Source organism: Echeneis naucrates, chromosome 8 (genome assembly GCF_900963305.1).
Source record: "Echeneis naucrates chromosome 8, fEcheNa1.1, whole genome shotgun sequence".
In the NCBI taxonomy this organism is placed as follows: Eukaryota; Metazoa; Chordata; class Actinopteri; order Carangiformes; family Echeneidae; genus Echeneis; species Echeneis naucrates.
The window spans coordinates 14,318,685-14,339,697 of NC_042518.1; the positions used below are offsets into that span (position 1 = coordinate 14,318,685).

Here is a 21,013-nt window from a genome sequence, read left to right on the forward strand (position 1 = left end):
AGCTAGGTGGATTATTCTCTTTGTTTCAATGTTTTGTATGTCTTTGCTTATTCTCTGTGCCAAGTTTTCCATGTCGATGTTGAGACCTGACTATCTTTATATCTTTAACTCCTCCCTTTTCATAGGCAGCCTCCACCCCATTTACAGTTCTTCCCTGGCAGCTCTGTCTCCCTCCATCCATCACACCCTCCCTCTCCTTTTTGTCATACCCCTCTCCACCTGCCCTGTGGCATACCCCGTCTGTCCAGTGAGGTCATTTCTCTGTTCTCCCTAATCCTGCGAGGTGCTCATCTTTCTGCCTCCGCTTAATCCGCCTGTGGCCCCCAGCCTTGGCATCGCACACACACACAAATCTTCACATTTGTGCACATGGACTCACAGTTATTCTTGTATTGAACACTTGTACACTCAGTAATTCTCACAGCATGCATACAGATTCAGATGGCAGGCGCACAAACACGCACAGACGCACACACATACACAAGATACCCCACCACCTCTCTGTATAAAACTGCCTCTGTTTCAGTACAATGGTCATTCTCTCTCCAGTCTCTGTCCCTCTGTCTGTCTCTGGTTGGTGACACCACACCTTCACACAGGTACGTCTGTCTGTCTGTTTTACTGTTCTTTGATATGTCTGGACTTTCAGAAGAGCCCAGCAGCAGAATAAGTTGACAAAATGCTGCAACTTTGTGATGAATGTATAACTATGACTTCATTCACCAATGGTTTCTCTTCTTCGATGGTATTCATCATGTTTCATCAGTTTTGACAGTGTTTGACTCCTCCTTGTTGGTGTACCTAATAATAATCTGTTATTAGAGTCACTGAACATTCAACAACCATTTTCACACAAGAAATTTAAACATTGCACTTCATGCTTTACATCTACGTCTGCTGAGCATAAATTGTTAACGTTTCTTCTCAGCAGAGACACTCAAGATTGGGGTGTCTGAGCATCCCTGAATGCACCACACAGGAAGCCTTACTTTAAAGCCTCCTTTACCATGAACAACAATAATAATCAAACAGAATTAATTAATCAGCTATCTCAAGTGAGCTCATTCAACACCAAACAATAATGTATCTGAGCACATCATTAGTAATTATCTTTATTTTAAAATGATCTTTTACAGAATAAACACTAGATGGTGTTTACGTTGGAGAAACATGATGAGATACAATTATACAATTTAAAAAAAAATGTCTTCTTTGAAGAGTTTAAGAGACACTATTTGTGTCACCACTTGCATGATTCTGCAGCTTCTCTGTATGTTAGTAATTTGGGTATTCTGTGGGAAGGCCATGCAGCATGTGATTTATTGGGAACAGATTATTTAGAGGATCTTGGTTTTTAGTTTCACTCTGAATCTGATTAACAGTACGGACTTTATTCTTAGTACTGGAGGTTTTCAGGATGTGGACAAAACAATCTGAAGCTTTCGGTATTTAGAGCTGGTGGCACAGTGCTGTCACCCAGCTGTGTTCTTCCTTTGGAGCTGTCAAAATTGTCTGACAGCTTATTAGGCGAGTACAGCACATGTGTGTGTGTGTGTCCCCTTTCAGTTTGCTCCATTGTGGTCATTGCCAAGCACACATAAAAAGGCTAACCATCTGAGGTAAGGCTAGCTAAGTTTAGCACTCAGAGTAAAGTGGTGGGTATTAAACAGGTGTCTGCACACAAATGTCATCTATGCAGTTGATAGTGTTTGTGTGTGTGTTACTCTGGGCTTATTTATTTGAGGAGCAACTAAACCCATTACAGTTGTGAGATCCAACAGCTTTATGGTGACCAAAGTCGTGGAGCCCACAAATTCAAATGAGTACCTGAAGGTTAGGTCTTGTGGTGTTAGACTAGTGGCTGGGGTCAGACATTCAGTTATGTTGGCTGGTGTGAGGGTCTTAGGGGATGTATTTTGTGACAAGACCCCATGAAGGAAGTCTTAGTCATTTCTTAAGTCATATTTATGTTAGGCAGCAGAGGGGGATTAGTTGTGACAGTATACGACATAAGACCAATTCAGATTAAATATTCAAGTCACTTGAGCTGGATGGTTGTTCTCAAGTGAAGTTAGGCTGTTTTCAACTCTTTTTAAAATGGATTTTGCTGACCTGTTCTGTTCTCATCTCCAGTCTAGAGTCTATCAATAGCCAACAATAGACTGTATTTAACTCCAATGAGGTTCTGTTGCACATCCATTCTTTACTTCACAGGCACACACATTGTCCTTGACTAAAATTAACCCTGCTAAGGCCTACACTCGTTGCCTGCTGCAACCCGACTCTTCTCCTTAATCCTCTGGCTCCACCTCACCCTCCGATGAAATGTGCACCTCGAATTCATCCATGTGCCATTTCTCCCCACCATCCCCCCTCCACAGCCCCCACAGCTTTATGTTATGTACCTTTTGAGTAAAATAAAGACTTCCTCTATCATTAACATTATATCAACAGAGCCTATGACTAAAGCTCTATACTCCAAGTGATTGTTAATGTCCCGTGAAATTTAATACTACCTACTACTTTGATACTTTGCGACCTGCTAGCTTCACCACTGAAGCTAGCAGGTCTGTTCTGAGCATGTCCTTGGTCCTGTTGACAATAGCTTTGGCTTGTCAAGCAGAGGCAGGGAGCAAACATTTTTGGATGCCCCATAATGTGGCTAATCTTCGGATCTTAAACGGACGACTGTACTATATCTAGTTACAGACATGCTCATCGAGCTGTTCGTGACTTAACTTCCAATGCTGTCACATCAGTTATTATTTTGCCCACAGAAACGTGTGGAAAGTATGAAGAAGTAGCAAATATTATTAGCAAATCAGTATAACTTGCCTTACTATTTATGCCTACTTTTAAATTATGATATTGATATATTTTAACAATCTCTGGGCAGGAGATTTGAAAAGTAAATTTGAAAAGTTCAGACAGCAACAAATGAAAAGAAAGTATTTATTATTATTGGTGGAGAATGTCATTGTTAGTTAATATTTTGAAGATTAAAATATCCTGATTTGATGTGTTTACTCTAATTCCAAAGAAATAATAATAATTAGAATTAATAATATTTATAATAGTGCAGAACTGTGAAGATGGCCAGACAGAGTGCGGCAAGAGTATAAAATTTGATAACATTCTCCTACCAGCATCTCCAGAATTAACATATTAATGCATTTTATACCGTGAGTTTAAACCTGCAGTTACAGATTACAGATTTCTGGGTCATTTGGAGGCAGCGCAAACAAATGATGAACACAACCTATACAAAGTTGATATGGCAAACAGTTGTTATTTACACATCACGGGCAATTACATGGCAGTACTTATTTTGAGTAGTTTTTCTGGCCATGTGACGAAATATTCATCCTCATTCGGCTCCGTTTTCGGTCTCCACCAACTCTTGCTTTGCTGTTAAAATGCTCCACTATGGTCACCAGCTAGCATTGAACTGTCTCTCTGCTATTAGGTGCTGGACAGCAAGTACCAAAGGGAGATTTTATTGATGAAAACAGCCACCTTCTGCATTTAGAAACAAGCGTCTGTTACATGAGCAGCAGATTCATGACTGATCAATTCTGTTGTTGCTCTGGGTGATTTTATTGATGTACAGTACAGGCCAAAAGTTTGGACACACTTTTTTATTCAAATGAATAGGAAAGTATGTCCAAACGTTTGGCCTGTACTGTCATAACAGAATTTAGGAAATAAAGCTTAGACTTTTGGCCATGCTTGGATTCTTGGATCACTTTGGTGAAAGTTAGGAGGTTAGCTTCCCCATTTTCCAGTATGTGAAAAGCAGAACTGCAGATTGCTCCATGCACTGCTCCCTTAGATACGACCACAGACAAAGACAGTGTGTGGAGGGTTTGACAGTTACTGATTTCCCGTTGAAAGGAAGGGCTGTGCCAAACTCCAGGGTCAGGCATGTCAATGGGCACAACAACAGACGGGACAGAGAGGGCAAACCTTTTAACAACATTGCTTCTGCTATAAAATTCAACCACACTGAACCAGGACCTCTATAAATTCTTCCCGATGATAGAAAGATAGAGAGGGTAGTAGAGATAGGAAGGCATAACGGGCTAGTGAGGAAAAAGTACAGAAACGTCTTTTTCATTGAGGTTCTGAGTATTATCAGAGTATACAAACATAACAGAGGACACAGTAGAATGAAAGGGAACGCTGACCCCTGGCAAAGCGTCTCAGAGAAGCTTTTCTAATTTTATCAGACACTTGTGAGTTGCTCAGTTGACTTGTCAAACTGTGAACCCAGTTGTTAAGTTAGAGGTGTTAAGGTTCAACACACCTTGTGTGCATTATTAAATCTAAATAGATACAGTTACAGGCTTTCAACATGGACCTTATTCACCTTTGCAGTGTTTCAATGTAAATCATCACATGTAGTGCGTCGAAAAGTCCAGAACAGAAGCGGAAACTATGACAAAGGACAAAGGTGGAGAGGGGGAACGTGGATGAGACTAGAAAGTGAGAGAAACTTTATCTGCCCAGGTCTAGCTGCGTTTAACCCATGTCACATTCTCACCTGTTGACGCTCCATCAATCTCCCCAGGCTCCCTGACAGGCCTTGTCATCATACACGTCTGTGTGTCTGTGTGTGGTTTCATGTCAGTACAATGGCAACTCAGGGAGACAATTATAGCAAAACACACAGTGAAGTGTTTCCTTGCTTGTGTGTTGGTAATCACAGCAGACTGTGACAGAGTGGTCCGTCCACAGAGACGGGCCCTGAAGACAACAGAGTCCACAAGCTGCATTGCAAGTTTGACTAGAAAATTAATGTTTTACTTCACTTCTATGTGTCAACAAAAACATCCCCGATTGGTACCCTGTACTTCATATAGCTGGGCGGTATTCTGTCGCTTTATTTGTGATCTTTTTAAGAAGACTGTTGTGTTTCTCTCCATTGCAGTCATGTCAGATGTAGAAGAGGAATACGAGTGAGTATCCATCACTATTTATTTTATGCATGGATAAATGGATCACCTGTGATAAATGATGATCCATATATATCTGTGTTTCCTTCTCTCCAGGGAGCAGGCAGAGGGTAAGTCCTGTCGTCCATATTTATCGCTGTCTCTCTCACAGACTTATTAAACGAACAACATAAATTAAAAAAAAAAAAAAAAAAAAATCAATGCATTTTCATATGAGAGCTTAAACTGTATTCATCTCTGTGAGTCTCTTTTCTCCCAGAGGAGGAACAGGAGGCTGAAGAGGAGGAAGAAACTGAGCAGGTGGATGAGGATGGAGGAGGTAAGGTCAGCTTTCACATAGGACTGCTGCCTGTTATATCTAGTTTTGGGAGAAATGCATTACAGAAGTAATGAATTACTGTAATGCATTGCTTTTTGCTGTAGCGATAATTTAAGGCGTTAAAAAAAAAAAGCTGATAACATTTTACTCAGTACAAATATCAGTAAGGTGTGTTACAATGCATTTTAACCCAGATTTTTTTCTATACAAAATCGCCAAAATCACTGAGCTCTGCAGATGAGAAAATGTTTCACTTCCCTTCTAATCTTCTATACAGAACAGAAGAGATGAGTGCAGCAGCAGCAGCAGTCCAGATGGGCATATGCCCATTACTTTCAGTTCATCAGAAATAAGGCCGTGAGGGATATCGTAATTAAATGCCCTTTGTGTGGGAAACCTAAAGATCTGTACAGTTTTTAGCCTTAAGTCTGGCTCTGTCAGATATCACATCACCTTCCACTGGATGTGTAATGTGCTACATTTAGAATGCCAAATCCATGAAATGCAAAAGTAGTGTAATGCCTTACATTTCAAATACAATAATGTAATGTAATGAATTACTTTGAAATGACAGTAACAAGTATTAAATAATGCATTACAGTTTTGACGTAACTTGCCCAACACTGCTTATATAACAAATCAGGGGGGTAAAACATGCTCAATCATACGTGAAAAGACTAAACAGTCAGGGAAGCCAAAGGTGTTTCCATTATGATAGAAATGTCTTTCCCTGTTAAACAAGTGCTCAGGGCCCAGCAGTCATCCCCCCTCTCCTTCATAACCGAGTGAGTTATGAGTGATGCTGCACTAACTCTGACCTATCAACTCCCCCTCTATCCTGCTTTTCCACTGGCTGACACTGTTGGTCCGGGTTACCAGAGCAGCAAGAGTACCAAGGTAAGGTCATCACAGGTCACATTTTTAGATACCATTTATCTCTAGCCTTAAAACCTTAAGAATTGTATTTGCCCCTGATTTAAAATCACACCGGGACTCTCTGAGAAAAAAGATTTTCATGCATTGTATTTCATTACTAAATGTTAGTGGTGAACACCTTCGTCACTCATACACTATTTTTCATTGTGTGAGGATAAAAGAATGCAATAGAATAGATTTATTGTTGGCACTGGACATTAGAACACAATGAAATTTAGTTTGTCATTTTCCCTCAAATAGCAGCAATAATGGGTCGGTAACAGCAACGATAAAGGTTATATGTCATGTTAAAAATTGTACCATTGCTATTTTCATCATGCCTTTGTCAGCATTGTGAACATTTTACTGCATTTCTCATTGCGTGCTGTTGCCGCCAATGTTGTATATTTATGATATTTTTTATGATCTTGTTCACATCAGTCACTTCTAAAAGGTTCTATGGAAATTTCAAGAATTCAGCCAGCTGGAAAGTGTTTTCATTAAAGTAGTACACTTAAGGTTAAAAGTCAGAAAGATCTGTCAGGAGCTGGCGCAGAACCAAACTGATCATAAAGAGGATGAATATTCTGTAGGTCAAAAAGGGTTCAAATAAAAAATCAGAGCTCTAACTTAATGTGAATGCAACTCTGTTTGCTAGCAACTAGGTCAGAGGCGAGCTGTATTTATTTATCTTGTGCTTTAGTTGATTCTGTTGCTCCCGACAACCTGAAAAAGTCTTTAAGGTATCCAATGGGGCACCAGTCTACAAATCATTGCTCAAGAAAAATGTAGGTTTCCAACCCATCTTCATACTTAAATATTTTAAATGCTTAAACACTTAAATATTAATTTGTCTTTAGAATGTCATTTATTAATTAATTTTTTTAATCTAATGACCAGAAAAACTAATCTCAGCTGCTGGTCTGCAATGTAATCCACACATAAGGAGTTGTAAATTTATTTGGGATTAAAGTTATGGGTCGCCACTATCTCATCTGACATTAGGGTAGATTTCAAAACAGAATGAAAGATCATAAAAACGATCATAATCATACCACACCGATGTGTTGTCTGCTTTAGGGTATTTTTCAACTTTAAAAGTTGCACAATATCATTAAGTCATCTCTTCAGCTGCAACCACTGTATGTACTCTCACATTCATTATTCTGAGTTTTAAACCAGCATGTTCTCTGAGAGCTCACATATTATCAGGGGGCCGGGGGCAGGTGGTAATGTCCACTGTGTTTTTGAGCACTGGTTTAAAACAATACAAATTGCTGCATGGGAAGATCTGTGAAGAAAAGAACATTGAGGGGCTTTGGGAGGTAAACAGTCTGAACAGATGGACTAGACTGTCCTTCTGTAGCTCCACATATTCACATTTAATTCAACAAGTTAGATTCAACCTCAGAGAAATGTTTATACGGATAAAACTCAAATTTACATGTAGGAATTTATTCATATGTGCATTATGTAGCAATAAATGTTTGCAAATTGCTGTGCAAAACTTCTTTTCCCTATAGCCACACAGATGGTATATATCTGCCAGTTTATAGCGTGGCTAGCATTGCATGATGGGAAATGATAGTTTTAAATCACCAGTTTAACATTTTTGAAAATGCACTTGTTTGCTCTCCAGCCAGCCATTAGATTTTAATATCTATACGGTAAACATAGATTCAGCAGCCAATTAGCTTGGCTTAGCATAAAGAATTTAATAAAGCTTCCACCATGTCCTGAGCAGTGCTGTTTACTAGGTATAGAGATGTTCATTGCAGTGTTTTGTTGCCTAGTCACGAGGCTAACCCATTTCCAGACTTCGTGCTAAGCTACCCTAAATGACTGCTAGGTGCTTTATTATTGATCTTCTTATTGGCACGAGGGTGGAGAGTGTAGTTTCCAAAATGCTGAACAATGTTGTTAAGCTAGCTGCTTGTGCAGTATGAAATGTTAACTTGGAGCTTCTTTCGATCATTCCATACATCTTCTCTTCTCTCTATGTACCATTGTTTCCTTCTGTTGTTAATTTTTCCTCTTTATTTCTTGGTGTCTCAAATCCCTCTACCTTCCTATGAGTCTTTACCTTCACACTTTTCAATTTCAATTTTTTTCCAACTTTTCTCCAATCCCTCCTATCATTTCTTTCTCGCTCCCTCTGTTTCACCTCACATTTTCCATTCCCCTGCTTTCGTCATTTGTACTTTTCACCCATCATTAATGGCTCCCTCGACTCCATCTTGTCCTGCCATCTTCCATTGGGCCTTTATGTGGCTGGTACATCAGATCAAGAAGCCCAGGAAGAAGGTGAGAAACAGTCAGTGTGGTCCCCTGAAGAGTAAAACCCATGACTTTCTCCTCAAGTGCAGCACCAAGTTGGTTGAAACATTTCTTGCCCAAATTAATTATCTAACATATTAAAAAAAAATCCTTTCTGGTATCAGCAATATTTTAACTCACATATCAAAAATACTGATAGCTACACTCTATTGCTAAAAGTATTGGCTCATCTGTCTTGACTTTCATATGAACTTCAGCAACATCCCATTCTTAATCCATAGGGTTAATATGACCTCAGTTGACCCTCAGCTCATCTGGGAAGCTTTTCCACAAGCCTTAGGAGTGTGTTCGTGGGAATTTTTGATCATATTTCCAGAAGTGCATTTGTGAGATCACACACTGATGTCGGATGAGAAGGCCTGGCTCTCAGTCTCCACTCTAATTACTCTCAAAGGTGTTCTATTGGGTTGAGGTCAGGACTCTGTGCAAGTTCATCAACACCAAGCTGTCTCATCCTTGTCTCTGTGGACTCTGCTTTGTGCACTGGTGCACAGTCATGTTGGAACAGGATGGGGCCATGCCCAAACTGTTCCCACAAAGTTGGGAGCATGGAATTGTTCAACATCTCTTAGTATCCCACCGTACCATACTGTATGGAATGGAAGAACCTTGTGTGAAAGCCTTCCCAGAAGAGTTGAAGCTGTTATCGCTGCGAAGGGTGGACCGATGTCATAATAAACCCCGTGGATTAAGAATGGGATGTCACTTATACCAGTCAATGCAGGTGACCGAATACATATGTGTGTCTGGAGGTCTGAATAATTACTCTCCTAAATAATAAGTATACCAAGCTTTCAAATGTTTTTGAATGTCTAATAAATGAGGTCAAAATCTGATAAACCTTGTTAACCGATTTTCTATTTGTCCTTTAACATTTTAAAACAAAAACCTTCTTTACTCATATTATGTGATCTTTTTCTTGCTAATCCCTCTCTCCTCCATCAACAGAAGAAGAGCGCCCCAAACCCAAGTATGTCACACTATTTTATTAATTATTGGTTACAGTAGTTCTTGTCTTCTCAGTCCAAAATGTCACATTCCACGAATATTACGTTGATCTTGCAATTATTCTCTCATCATTCCCTCATTAAAGTTGTGCATCCCTCTTTGCTCCAGGCCTTTGGTGCCTCAACTTGCCCCTCCAAAGATTCCTGAAGGAGAGAGGGTGGATTTTGATGTAAGTTATGAGAAAGGCTATAAAGCCAGATTAGTTTTTCTTTCTTTCATTATTTTATTTTTTTTTTACTTTGAAAGAGCATCATAATGATCCAGGAACATCTGTCATTTTTCTAATCTAACATGTCAGCTCAGTTAACCTCAACAGCTTCACTGACTGGGGGAAATTAACAAGAAATGTTTTTGGTGGTTGTCTATCCAGCAACAGTTTTCTCGATCAGTGTCATTCTTTGTTTGTAAAAAAAAAAAAAAAAGCAAAAATCATCTATTCTGACAGCAATCTTTAATTTATAACAATTAAGGAGCCCGAACAGCTTGTTAAAACAAAATTTCAGAAGTTCTTTAGTTCAAACCCATTTTATGCTCTTATAAACTATCAAATCAGATGGGTTGAGGGAAAACAGAATGAATGTATATGATTTCAAAATGATTTTCTGATAAACACAGAATCCAAATGATGTGTCAGTGGTAAAATAGTCAACTTTAATCAAGCCATGTCATTTCCCATTGCCCACACGGGAATGAACACTGTCTTCCTCCAATAGGACATCCACAGAAAGCGTATGGAGAAGGATTTACTGGAGCTGCATACTCTGATCGATGTCCACTTCGAGCAGAGGAAAAAGGATGAAGAAGAACTCATCTATCTCAAAGAGCGAATTGTAAGATCAGGCTGACACTAACACAACTAACAAGGTGTTACTGAACAGCAATGATACAGCGACAGTTGGAACATTTATTTAACTAAGCTACTTCACTGCTATCGTAAAGTACATATTTAAATATGCTGCATTAATATCTGGCTTCTCTGCTTTGCCTCCCATCAGGAACGCCGTCGGTCAGAGAGAGCTGAGATCCAGAGAGTCAGAGCAGAAAAGGAGAAGGACAGACAGAACAGGATTGCGGTAACACAGACCCACACAAATACGCACACAAAGTGTGCATGTTTATTCCTTAACCAGGCTGCAACCATACAGAATATCATCACATTATTTAGAACTGCATTGCATCTAAATTGTACCTCAAATTTAGTATATTTATGTCGACTAAACTGTTGTAAATGTGGTTCTCTGTTACCAAACCATCTACAACGACTTTATATTTACATATTTAGGCACAAAGTGAATAAAAAGCTGCTTAAATACTGAAATATACTAACACTGTTTGGTAATCATTAAAATATTATCAAATCATAATCTGGTCGACTTCAATATCCAAATAATAACGCTGCAACTGTGTTACAGAGATATCCCAGTTCATAAATCATCCACTCAAAGCATCAAAGCCTGACAGCACAATATAAACTGTCCCCTCCTGACGCTCTAAAAAATACAGTTAAAAAAAGAATGTGTGGCTTCCAGCACCTTTGTGACTCCATCCATCTTGATCTGGCAGGAGGAGCGTCACAGAAAAGAGGAAGAGGAGGCCAAGAGGAAGGCAGATGATGATGCCAAGAAAAAGAAAGTACTATCTGGAATGGGAGCAAACTTTGGAGGCTTCCTAGCCAAGGTCAGTCAAGAGCTGTTATCCTGATGTGGTGATGATGAGAGGCAGATGAAGGATGACTGTGAGCTGTGGACATTGTTTGTTCCAGGCAGAGACGAGGAAGGGCAAGCGTCTGACAGGCAGAGAGATCAAGAAGAAGACCCTGGCAGAAAGACGACAGCCTCTGGCCATTGATAGTATGAGGGAGGATGCCCTCAAGTGAGTCTTCTCCACCCCCGAATCACTGTACAGTGCACTATATAGTGAGCTTGTCGTTTTGTAGTGGTGTCCAAATGTTTTGCGACAAAATGTAGTACACTCTAAGTATCCCACAATGCATTGTGAAAAGTAGTGAATAACCAATGGTCACTAATCCAAGCAAGATATCCCATGACGCATTGCGCTTGGGGCAAAAATGGCAATGCCAGCAGAACAGAATAGTTTATTTTATAGCATATTTCAAAAACAAGGCAATTAACCGTGCTGTTTACGTGAATGTAAGGAGCATTAACATCGCGCAAAACACAGTATAATCTGTTACCTAAGAGCCAAGAGAATAGAAATTAAAATGCCCAGTAAAACTTGTTCCAGTGCTGATTCTGTATTTCTCTTTTTTCTTCTTAGCAGCTGCTGAGAACGTAAAATGTTTGCCTTAGCATTAATATTTGTATAACATTATATTATCTAAATAGAAATTAGCTGCATATTTAATTAGTTTGTCTAAAATATTGAAAAAACAATAATAGATACTAATAATATCTTAGCTGGCTGATCACAACTGATGACATTGAGCGAGACTCTTGATTGTAATCATCGCAAGAATTTTGGAAAACATTTTCAAACATCCTTTCTAAATTTTGTTTCTCTGTTTCCAAGGCAACGAGCCCAGGATATGTGGAATTGGATCTACCAGCTGGAGTCTGAGAAGTTTGACCTCATTGAGCACATGAAACACCAGAAATATGAGGTGAGACCTGCATGGGGACTGCTCACAGAAATGATTGGGAGCGACTGCTCTTTCTCATCCTTACTAATCTCTTTCATAATTCTTGTGCCATTTCTATTATTCCCTCTGAATTCAGATCATCGTGCTGCTGAACAGAATCCAACATGCTCAGAAATTGTAAGTAGCTGCTTAAAGACAAATTATGTGGATTTAGATACTGTATTTTTCTGTTTATGAGTTTCTTTTTATACATCCCTCTGTCTCCTCCTCCTTTCACTTTGCAGTAAAAAGGTCCATGGCAAAGGGAAGGTGGGTGGTCGCTGGAAGTAAAGGTGGAACAGTACAAAGAAGAGAAACGAAAAACACACTGATAAGAAAGAGCGGAGAAGCGGTAAAGGAGTGCAGAGGTGAGATCTGGTCTCTCCATCTGGTCTCCAAGTGCCACTCTTTAGATCTTCCCTGTATGTGTGACGGATATGAAATGTTTCTTGATAAGATGTATTGATAATAAAATTACATGCACAGAGCCTGAGTTGGCATTGTCACTTCTCCTTTCTCGTTCAGGAATACAGCCGTCCATAGCTAACGTAAGCATTACCAGCTGCTTACGTTACGGACGACACATTAGTTCTGCATCAAATTGAATTCCTTCGCTCATCAACTCTGACGGTGACTTGCTCTGGCCTTTAATCTGGTCTGAAAATTGGAACCTTTTGCATGATCAGAAAATTGAGGGCCAGTGTTGCTGCCAGGCAAAGATCGGCAGAACCTGAGGAGGTTGGTAACAGCTCATCATGGACAGAAATTATTACAGCTCTTACATGTCAATGTGCAGCTGACTCCAAAACACACTTGAAAAATGTGAATCCATTCTTTAAACAAGAACACAATGCTTTAAATAATGTAGTAATGCAGAAGGTAGATGGAAAGCAGCAAGTCCAGCTTTAAACCTTTATGGCTCAGGATAAAATATATATAAAAAGAACAGCCAACAGAAGTGTGTGTGGTGAGCAAATACTCACAAACCCTTTTTTTTTTTTTTTTTTTGTTTAAATAACATTGAGTAGGTTGTTAATACTTACTGTTTAGATTAAAATCTAATTAGATTACATTAGATTACACACTTTGTACATTGTAGATCAAAATTCTGTGCAATAATCTCAACATAAAAACAGATAAAACAGACTTAAACAAGCAATAAACAAAGCATGAGGAAGTTCAACAGCTGTGTAAGCGTTGCAGTGCTTTGGTGCAGGGGGGCTTGTGCATCATGCACATGATGCCACTGCTGCGAGGAAAAAATGATTTTCTCTGTATAGAAGTCAAAGTTTTCATGGCTCTCAAGCTTCATCCCGGGAAAATTGTTACATCGCTCCTTCCTGTGTAGCTGACAAGCCACATTTACTTCCAAACATAGATGATGTAATTGTGGTGCTTATCTGAAAGTTCCAAGAAGCCCCTTATAAAGAGCAAACTTTGTTGGGCCGTTTTGCTGATGCTCTATACACACTCCCTCCCCATAACAGAATGGTGACATTAAGTGCTGTCCTCTGGACAGTCCTGTTTTCTGCAGTAACTCACCGGGGTGTCACGGCACAGATACACAACTTTCACCTGATCTACTGGCATCACCCAGTGGACCTCTGCTGTAATGCTTGCATGTATGAACAGCCCACAACCATAGTGACGTGTTTGTGCAAGACAACAAACTGAGGAATAAAAGCATGGGCATTCTGTTTTTATTTTTAAGCTATGCATGTTTATTTCAATTCAGAATCGGTGTAAGCTGTAGAATCAGATATATCTCAAGACTGTTTGATCATCTAAAAACTGTCTATAACAGTGAACATCAGTTTCATGGCTGAAAAATGAAGTCAATGCTGAACAGTATTTAATGACCACTGGGATCGACTCCAGCAGCTGTAAAAAAGAGGTTAATAATAATATTGCATTAAATTGGTTTATTAGCTCAGTATTTATGGTCTCAGTGTCTAAACTCACATCTTCAATACAACATGATGTTTATTTTTCAAATGGTCTGATTTAGAGGAAAACAGACCAAAAAGCAGGTCCAGCCCTCACTCCTCCTCAACGTCAACCCCCAAGTACAACCAAATTTTGTTTCGTTAAAAATTAAGAAAAGCTAAATTACCAACTCAAGACTTCAAAACCAGTGGGTGACATCACAGGGGTTGACAAAAATGTCTGCGACATATTGATTTTGCCTATTTATCTTTTTTACTTTTTCGTCTTCTCTCCTGTCTGTTATAGTTGGGTCTCCAACCCACTCTTCCCTCCTCCCTCTCTTTAATTCCTGCTGCACATGTTTGGCTCACTGCGTGAGAAAAGGGCTACAGAGGACACATTGTTAATCCAGTCTTTCATTCGAATGAGGACACACGCAAACATGTTTTCATGCTTCACTTAAGTCACGTGACAGTGAAGGCAGCACAAAAACCTTCATATTTATAATTACATTACGGAAACAAATGACAAAAATATCACAGGTGGAGGGAGTAGTTCGCCTCAGGAAGTAAGACTGAGGAGTTCACAGGCTCACTCATTTCATTAGTCCAACTCTGAAACACGATGGAGAAAATATCTCTATGGTTCAGAGGAATGCACTCTTTCACACTAAGTAGGCATTTTTCTGACTCTGCTGATGTGATATTGTGTGCCTCTCTCTCTTTGCTTGTGTGAAAATAAAAGGATGTCACATTTGAACATGAGACTTTTATGGCATGCACGCGCATGTAAATCCATCCATCCACCAAGCCATCTGTCGTTGTTACGAAACATTTTATTTATTCGGCCATTTATTTGCAGTCACAAAAGTATGTATCGAAACCACAAACAGATTCTCACCGTTTTTATGATCTCCATTACACACACACACACACACATGCATATACATAAATACACACGTTAATATCCACTCTCACTCCAAGCAGGATCTCATCTGAAACATGCACATGCACAGAAGGGGCCAGATAGAGACAGAAGAACGATTAATAAAAACAAACAAAAAAAGCAACTAAAAGCAGCAAAGTTTGGAAGAATTGAGGGTTTCCAAGTAAATGAGAAAAACATGGAAAACAAGGAAGAAGGAAAATACAAAAGAATATTCACACCCCGCTCTCGGACAGCAGATCAGTGCTATTCCCAAAAAACATCTTTTTCTAGAGTTCTGTCGATGAAACATCACTTCTCAAGCACTGCTACATCAAGATGAACTACGCCAGGATGTACGCTGGTCTGCTTCCCCAGAAAAAGTGTAAACTGAGTCACAGTCACAGAGGAGGAAGGCAAAGTGGGGAGGCCTCGGTCACATGACTACCATTAGTTAGCACATGGACACATCCAGCAGGTGTGCTTCAGACAGCTGAGACGCCTCCTTCCTCACCATCCAGGAAGAATGTACAGGACTGTATAGGGAGCTGATCAGTAGAATTGAAAAACATCCTCAGATTCACTGACAGTAGTTTTCTCTACCACAGGCGTCAGGTCTTTCACCACACAATGCATGATGGTCTATATTGCTTTGTTGGTTATCCATTACTTCTCATGCTGCATTGTATTTTAGACCTAATACAATATCTCACACTACACATTTGGACAGCGTTGTCTATAGTGGTTCCAAACCGATTTGGAACAGCTGGCATTTTAGCTCAGAGTTCTTTCTGATGTGCGGATGTAGACCCAATCAGAGATAAACAGTTTAGTTTTGGACAAATGGCGGGTGACTCATCCCAGCCGGTCTATTCAATGAAAGCTCTACAGTTTGATTGGTTGTTTTTTTTAAATCTTCTCTTAATTACAGAAAATAACTGATAAGGTCCTCAGATTTACATCCCACAATAGTCTAACAGGGGTCATATAAATACATTCACAGGTGGCAGGTAGGGCATACAGAAAGGCTTTCAAAGACTATCACATTGTATTATAGGAAGTGCTGGGTCTGCTATTTTATTCATGCTATCTTGGGCTCTGATGCATTGATTTTAACATTACATATGAATGAATCTTCTAACTGTAACTCAGCTGTACTGCGTATCGGATTGTGTAAATGGAAATGTGCTGAAAGTGCACATTATGTAGTTGTTTGTATTTGTATAGGATGTACTCAGTACAGTATAAAGCACATACTTAGTCCTCCAAAGATCTCAAAATGAATGCTGGTTTTAAAGATCAATATTCTTTGTATTGCACAATATTATTCTTAGTGCGTGTGTGGTCTACTGGTGTGACCCCCCAGTAGACCACACACACACTACTGTGAAAATAAATAATACTGTGCAATACACAATGTGCAATAACAACTGCGCAATATTTTTAATAACTACCCAGTTACAACTGCTGCTATGGGTTACCTGCTATTGTGTGTCTCTGCTGTTTGCTCATTTGTTTGTTGTTCTCTCTTTCTCTTAAGTTAAAAATCTTGTAACAATGTGATTTTCCCCGTTGTGCGACAATAGAGGAAATCTAATTTTATCTATTCAAGTTACAAATTATTTTATAAAATGTACTATTGCTTGGTTTCAATTGAAAGGGAACGCTTCCTGTACAGCAAGTGCTGTAGACATACGTGTGACTGTGTGTGAATTTAGCGAATGGGAGCCTTCAGGGCAGCATCCACTTCCTCCTCAGGCAGCAGCGTGTGCCACTGGGCCACCGGACGCCTGGGATTGGCCAGCATGTCTGACCAGTGGCGTAGCCCAACGCCTGAGGCGCCATAGCCAATCCAGCACTTGCCGATGGGGTCGTTGCTGCCGAGCTTGTCGTAGTCGTACACAGTGATCAACACCTGGACTTTCTGTGTGTGGAGTAAGCAGAGAAGAAATTGTGCTTAGGCAAACAACTACTGTATAAATCAAGTTTCTTTACATATCCATCAGGCCAACGGTAATATAACTATCTGATTACAATAATGTGTATTTCCAGTGTCTGTGCACACAACGCACAGAAATGTTCCTCTTCAGCAGATGAAAGCCAAGACAAGCTTTTAATGTCATCCTTTAGAGTGGATGCAGTCCTCTTTAATAGTTTGTTTATTGTACTCTCCAGCTGCAATACTCAGACTTTTACAGCTCCCATCAGAAAAGCAGTCATTTTATGCAATTAAATCTTTATCTGCATCTGCTACAAATTACCCCAAAGCTCAGAGAATCTTATTATCAGTGGACACGCATTGATGAATCACCAAATATGCAGCTAAACTACAGCAAAATGTGTACAAAACAACACCACCAGCCATGTTAGCACCTCTTAACTTACAAACGCAGAGGTGGTTTGAGCTGGATGTAAGGAGTATTTCTGCAAGCTGATTTCATATTTATTGTCTTTAGTATATTTATTTACCATTTTCTGATTATCAATAAGCAAAATGAGCAGTTCTACAGCTGATGGGATTATACTAGTTTTGCAGTTGTGATGGCATCACAAAGTCAGAGAATAAACTCATGTTGATTCATCCTTGTCTATCATGTCTACAGCAAACTATGTAGTATGATTTCAGTGGAGGTGGGCCTCCAATGTCATGGCCAACAATGCAGTTATCACAGAATGACAATGGCCTCAAGCATTTGAATTTTTTAGTCTAAATGATTAGCCACAGCTTATATATGTCAATACATAACGCTGAATGTACTAACTGTTCACTCTAACCCCCAGCTGTGAAAAGATTTGGACAAACCTGGATTTGAGAGAAAGGGATTTCAAAGCTGAAGCTCTCGTTGAAGTACGGATTCAGAGTGTTTTGTTTAACCGATGTCTTCTTCTTCTTCAGCCGCTTCCCATTGTGCTGCAGCACCACCTTAACAAAGGGATCTGAGAGCGAGAGACCAGTAGAGATAGCCTAACTGCTCTCCATTAACATATAAACATGCAACTATAATGTATGTGTATGTTGTGTTTACCTGACAGGCCTCCCACGTCCATCTTCTTCAGGTTCTTCGCCTCCATGATGTTCACTGTTAGCTTACCGGCCGTGGGGACGTAACGGAGGGAAATACAGATATCACCGAGCTTCTCTTGCTGTGAGGCACAAAACATTAATGCAGGCAAATTGTCATTGTGCTCATTCGATGACAATATCAGTATTAAATCTTGACAGATTTAATAGTGAGGATGTTGTGAATCACCTCCTCTTTCTCTCCTCCAACCAGATCCTTCCATTCGTGTATTGGCTGCCCAAGGTCTATGCTGTTCATGGCGATCTTGATCTCGCCAATGACGTCGTGTTTGCCAAATCGATCAAAGTCAAAAACCTGCAGCACCAGAGTCTGACCGCCCAGCTCATTGTAGGGTATCTGTAGAGACATTGAGAAGACTTTCACAAGACAAGTCCCCGATATGATGAAAGCTGAAAGTGTTTGGGATCATGTCAAGGGCCGATATACAGACTTTGAAAGTGAAGGTTTCGTTGAAGACTGGACACAGGTTCTTGCGCTGAACTTTGGTCTCAAACTTCTTCTTTTTGTCTGGCAGCATGTAGACTTTGACATAGGGGTCCGAGGTCCCACCCATGTCCATAGCTGGGAGGTCCTGAGCCTGGAGGATGCCAACTATCAGCTGCGGGGGGCAGAAGATAAATGAAGATAAACTCAGCAGCTCAAATCACAACAGTATGTCCGTTTTTCTGAATAAAGAGCCTCATCATCATCATCCTCACTGAGCTGGTCTATTAATTCTTTAGTTTCTTGATTTATGATATTGGTAAATATGCTTCCAGTATAGTGTGTTTGTGTGTACGTGCATGTGTGTGTGCACATGTATACCTGGTTATCAGTGAAGTTATAGTCCAGTGTGTACTCCAGTTTGCCAAAGAACTCCTTCTCTTCCTCTTCCTTCCCATCCTCTCCTTCCTGTAGGATAAAATCAGTGAACGCATTTGATAGTAAGTCTGTTGTATGATTCCTGCTTTCCCTCTTTTCCTCTGCTCCACGTTAATGTCTATTACCATAAGTAGTCTCCAGACTGTGAGAAAATTACAGGAGAGAAACAACTCTGTGTCATCATCCCTTTTTTCACGTTTAACATGATGCATTACGGCTGTTTAAACTCTCACTTCAGCCATTGGTCTCAACATGGATCAGAGCCAAACAGCTGTGGACAGTGAGGTGGCTCTAGCTGTTGGCTTGTGGAGGATGTAGACAGGCATCAAATTACTCCAATACACATTGCTTCATCGTTCAATTTCATCTTTTTGTTCTGTCCTTATCGGAAGATCTCAACATTCTGAGAATCACACTAATGTGTACACTAATGCAATTGTTATGAAGGAGCAAATTAGCCACAGAGACCATTTTTGTATGAGGCTGTGAGAGTCTATGAGAGTCTATGGTACTGACTAGACTGCAGTTTTAGGCTTCAGTTTCAGCCTGTGTGTAATTTAATGTAATGAATTCCTTCTGCTAGCACTAACATTTTTGTTAGACTTGGACAGATCTAGGAAAGATGTTTCCCCTGTTTCCAGTTTTGGGCAAAACTAGTTAGAATACAATATAATTACTGTAATTAACTTACAGTTTGATACAGAATCATCCATTCATACAACTCAGCAGGAGAGAGTAAACATATATCCCAAAATGGTGAACTATACCTTTTCAACAAAAAATGCGATGACCAGGAATACATGAACTAGAACCTGCCTGTCCTCTCTTTTCTCACCTTCTTTTCCTCTCCATCCTCTCCCTCCTTGTCCTTCTTTCTCCGCCCTCGTCCACCTTTCCTCTCTCTGACCTTCTTAGGCTTCTTGCCCTTGTTAAAGCACTTCCTGTAGATGCAAAATCCTAGGCAGGCGACAAGGGCAAGGACCACAACCACGATGGCTCCCACGGCCCACATGGGCACTGGAGAAAGTAGCGAGAAGAGGGAGAAAGGCAGGTTGAAGCAGCATAGTTCATAGTTAGTTAATATTGTGTTAGTAGGTGTTGTTCAGACATTGATTTTTCCCAGATGATGAATTGTAGTTATTGTTGGGATTCCTTGTGTTTGTCAGCTAGCTTTTGGATGAATTAGCTGGACATGTGCTGCAGATATTCCAAAAGCAGCTTTTAGAAGTTTGGTGGTCCCTCTTGTCATTAATGTGCCATGTTAAATGTGCCTAATAATATGGTTTATGGAAAAATAGCTGAAAAAAATTAAAGCATTCCTATCAATCTGAAGGGCATATTACGTTAAGTGCTGATTTTCAAATGTTAGCATATCAGCAGATCCATGTTGTACTTAATAGGACAAGAAATGAGATGGACTTACACTTAAGTTTATGATCTTGAGGAGCAGAGCAGAGTGGGCACACGCAGAAATGAGAGAGGAAGAAATGGCAAAAGAAATAATGAAAAAACTCTTATTGAAATGGGATATAGGAATGGATAGATAATGGTATGAGGGGAAACAGCAGAGACCATGACACTGTGTAAAGCGGGGCCCTTGTTTAAAGTAAGAATCACTTATGTGTATTTTGTAAATCCATGTGTACACTTGCGTGTCTGAGTGAGCGCTCACTTGGCAGGTGTGTGAGCTCATTGAAGAACTTGTTTTTCATGCTAGCAAACTGGTGGTTGGAGTGGTGTGAGGGGGGTGGGGGAGGCGGTGGGGGCTCCTTCTCCTCCTCCTCGGCTGCCCTGCGCAGCCGTGCCCCCGCCACACTGACCAATCGCATCACTGCTCTGTGAAAACAAAAGGGAGCATTCAGTCACTTCCAAAACAATTATGAGCACTGAAGCCAATGCAGCCAATTTTGTAACAAAATGGGTTTGTTACTATGTGTACTCATGCCTCCATGATACAAACCTCTTCTCATCCATCTTTTTACAATAAACAACATTTAACACTTTGACTTCCTTGTTGGATAGTTGACATATTTCTCCTCCCTGCTTC

General features: G+C 40.0%; 2 protein-coding genes across 3 annotated transcripts; one reads left to right on the plus strand and one right to left on the minus strand.

Annotated features, from left to right (window-relative positions):
- The first annotated feature begins 473 nt into the window (after window positions 1-473).
- On the plus strand, window positions 474-12,660 carry tnnt1 (troponin T type 1 (skeletal, slow)). 2 transcript variants are annotated; one of them, XM_029507933.1, is made up of 15 exons: window positions 474-599; window positions 4,931-4,958; window positions 5,052-5,065; window positions 5,215-5,274; window positions 6,154-6,171; window positions 8,473-8,493; window positions 9,475-9,496; window positions 9,643-9,703; window positions 10,248-10,364; window positions 10,530-10,607; window positions 11,098-11,211; window positions 11,297-11,406; window positions 12,064-12,154; window positions 12,270-12,310; window positions 12,418-12,660. In XM_029507933.1, exons 2-15 carry the CDS (start codon window positions 4,933-4,935, stop codon window positions 12,461-12,463), a joined length of 819 nt encoding a protein of 272 aa, XP_029363793.1. In that variant the 5' UTR covers window positions 474-599; window positions 4,931-4,932; the 3' UTR covers window positions 12,464-12,660. The 2 variants fall into 2 exon arrangements, with proteins under 2 accessions (XP_029363793.1, XP_029363794.1); XM_029507934.1 differs by lacking the exon at window positions 8,473-8,493 and having other exon boundaries at window positions 9,478-9,496.
- Window positions 12,661-16,736: 4,076 nt separating this feature from the next.
- syt5a (synaptotagmin Va) lies at window positions 16,737-20,795 on the minus strand. The gene is made up of 9 exons (XM_029508794.1): window positions 20,639-20,795; window positions 20,390-20,404; window positions 19,802-19,983; window positions 18,910-18,996; window positions 18,536-18,703; window positions 18,274-18,441; window positions 18,049-18,166; window positions 17,826-17,959; window positions 16,737-16,946 (listed from the first exon to the last, which is right to left on the minus strand). Exons 1-9 carry the CDS (start codon window positions 20,793-20,795, stop codon window positions 16,737-16,739), a joined length of 1,239 nt encoding a protein of 412 aa, XP_029364654.1.
- Window positions 20,796-21,013: the final 218 nt, after the last annotated feature.

What these genes read in the sequence shown, in the direction of transcription:
- tnnt1 (XM_029507933.1), top strand. Translation starts at nt 4,933, where the DNA reads ATGTCAGATGTAGAAGAGGAATACGA. An exon ending in GAAGAGCGCCCCAAACCCAA is followed by an intron (nt 9,497 to 9,642) that starts GTATGTCACACT and finishes TCTTTGCTCCAG; the next exon opens with GCCTTTGGTGCCTCAACTTG. An exon ending in TGAAACACCAGAAATATGAG is followed by an intron (nt 12,155 to 12,269) that starts GTGAGACCTGCA and finishes CTCTGAATTCAG; the next exon opens with ATCATCGTGCTGCTGAACAG.
- syt5a (XM_029508794.1), bottom strand. Translation starts at nt 20,795, where the DNA reads ATGCGATTGGTCAGTGTGGCGGGGGCACGGCTGCGCAGGGCAGCCGAG. An exon ending in ACGAAACCTTCACTTTCAAA is followed by an intron (nt 18,442 to 18,535) that starts GTCTGTATATCG and finishes ATGTCTCTACAG; the next exon opens with ATACCCTACAATGAGCTGGG. An exon ending in GGACGTGGGAGGCCTGTCAG is followed by an intron (nt 17,960 to 18,048) that starts GTAAACACAACA and finishes TCTCGCTCTCAG; the next exon opens with ATCCCTTTGTTAAGGTGGTG.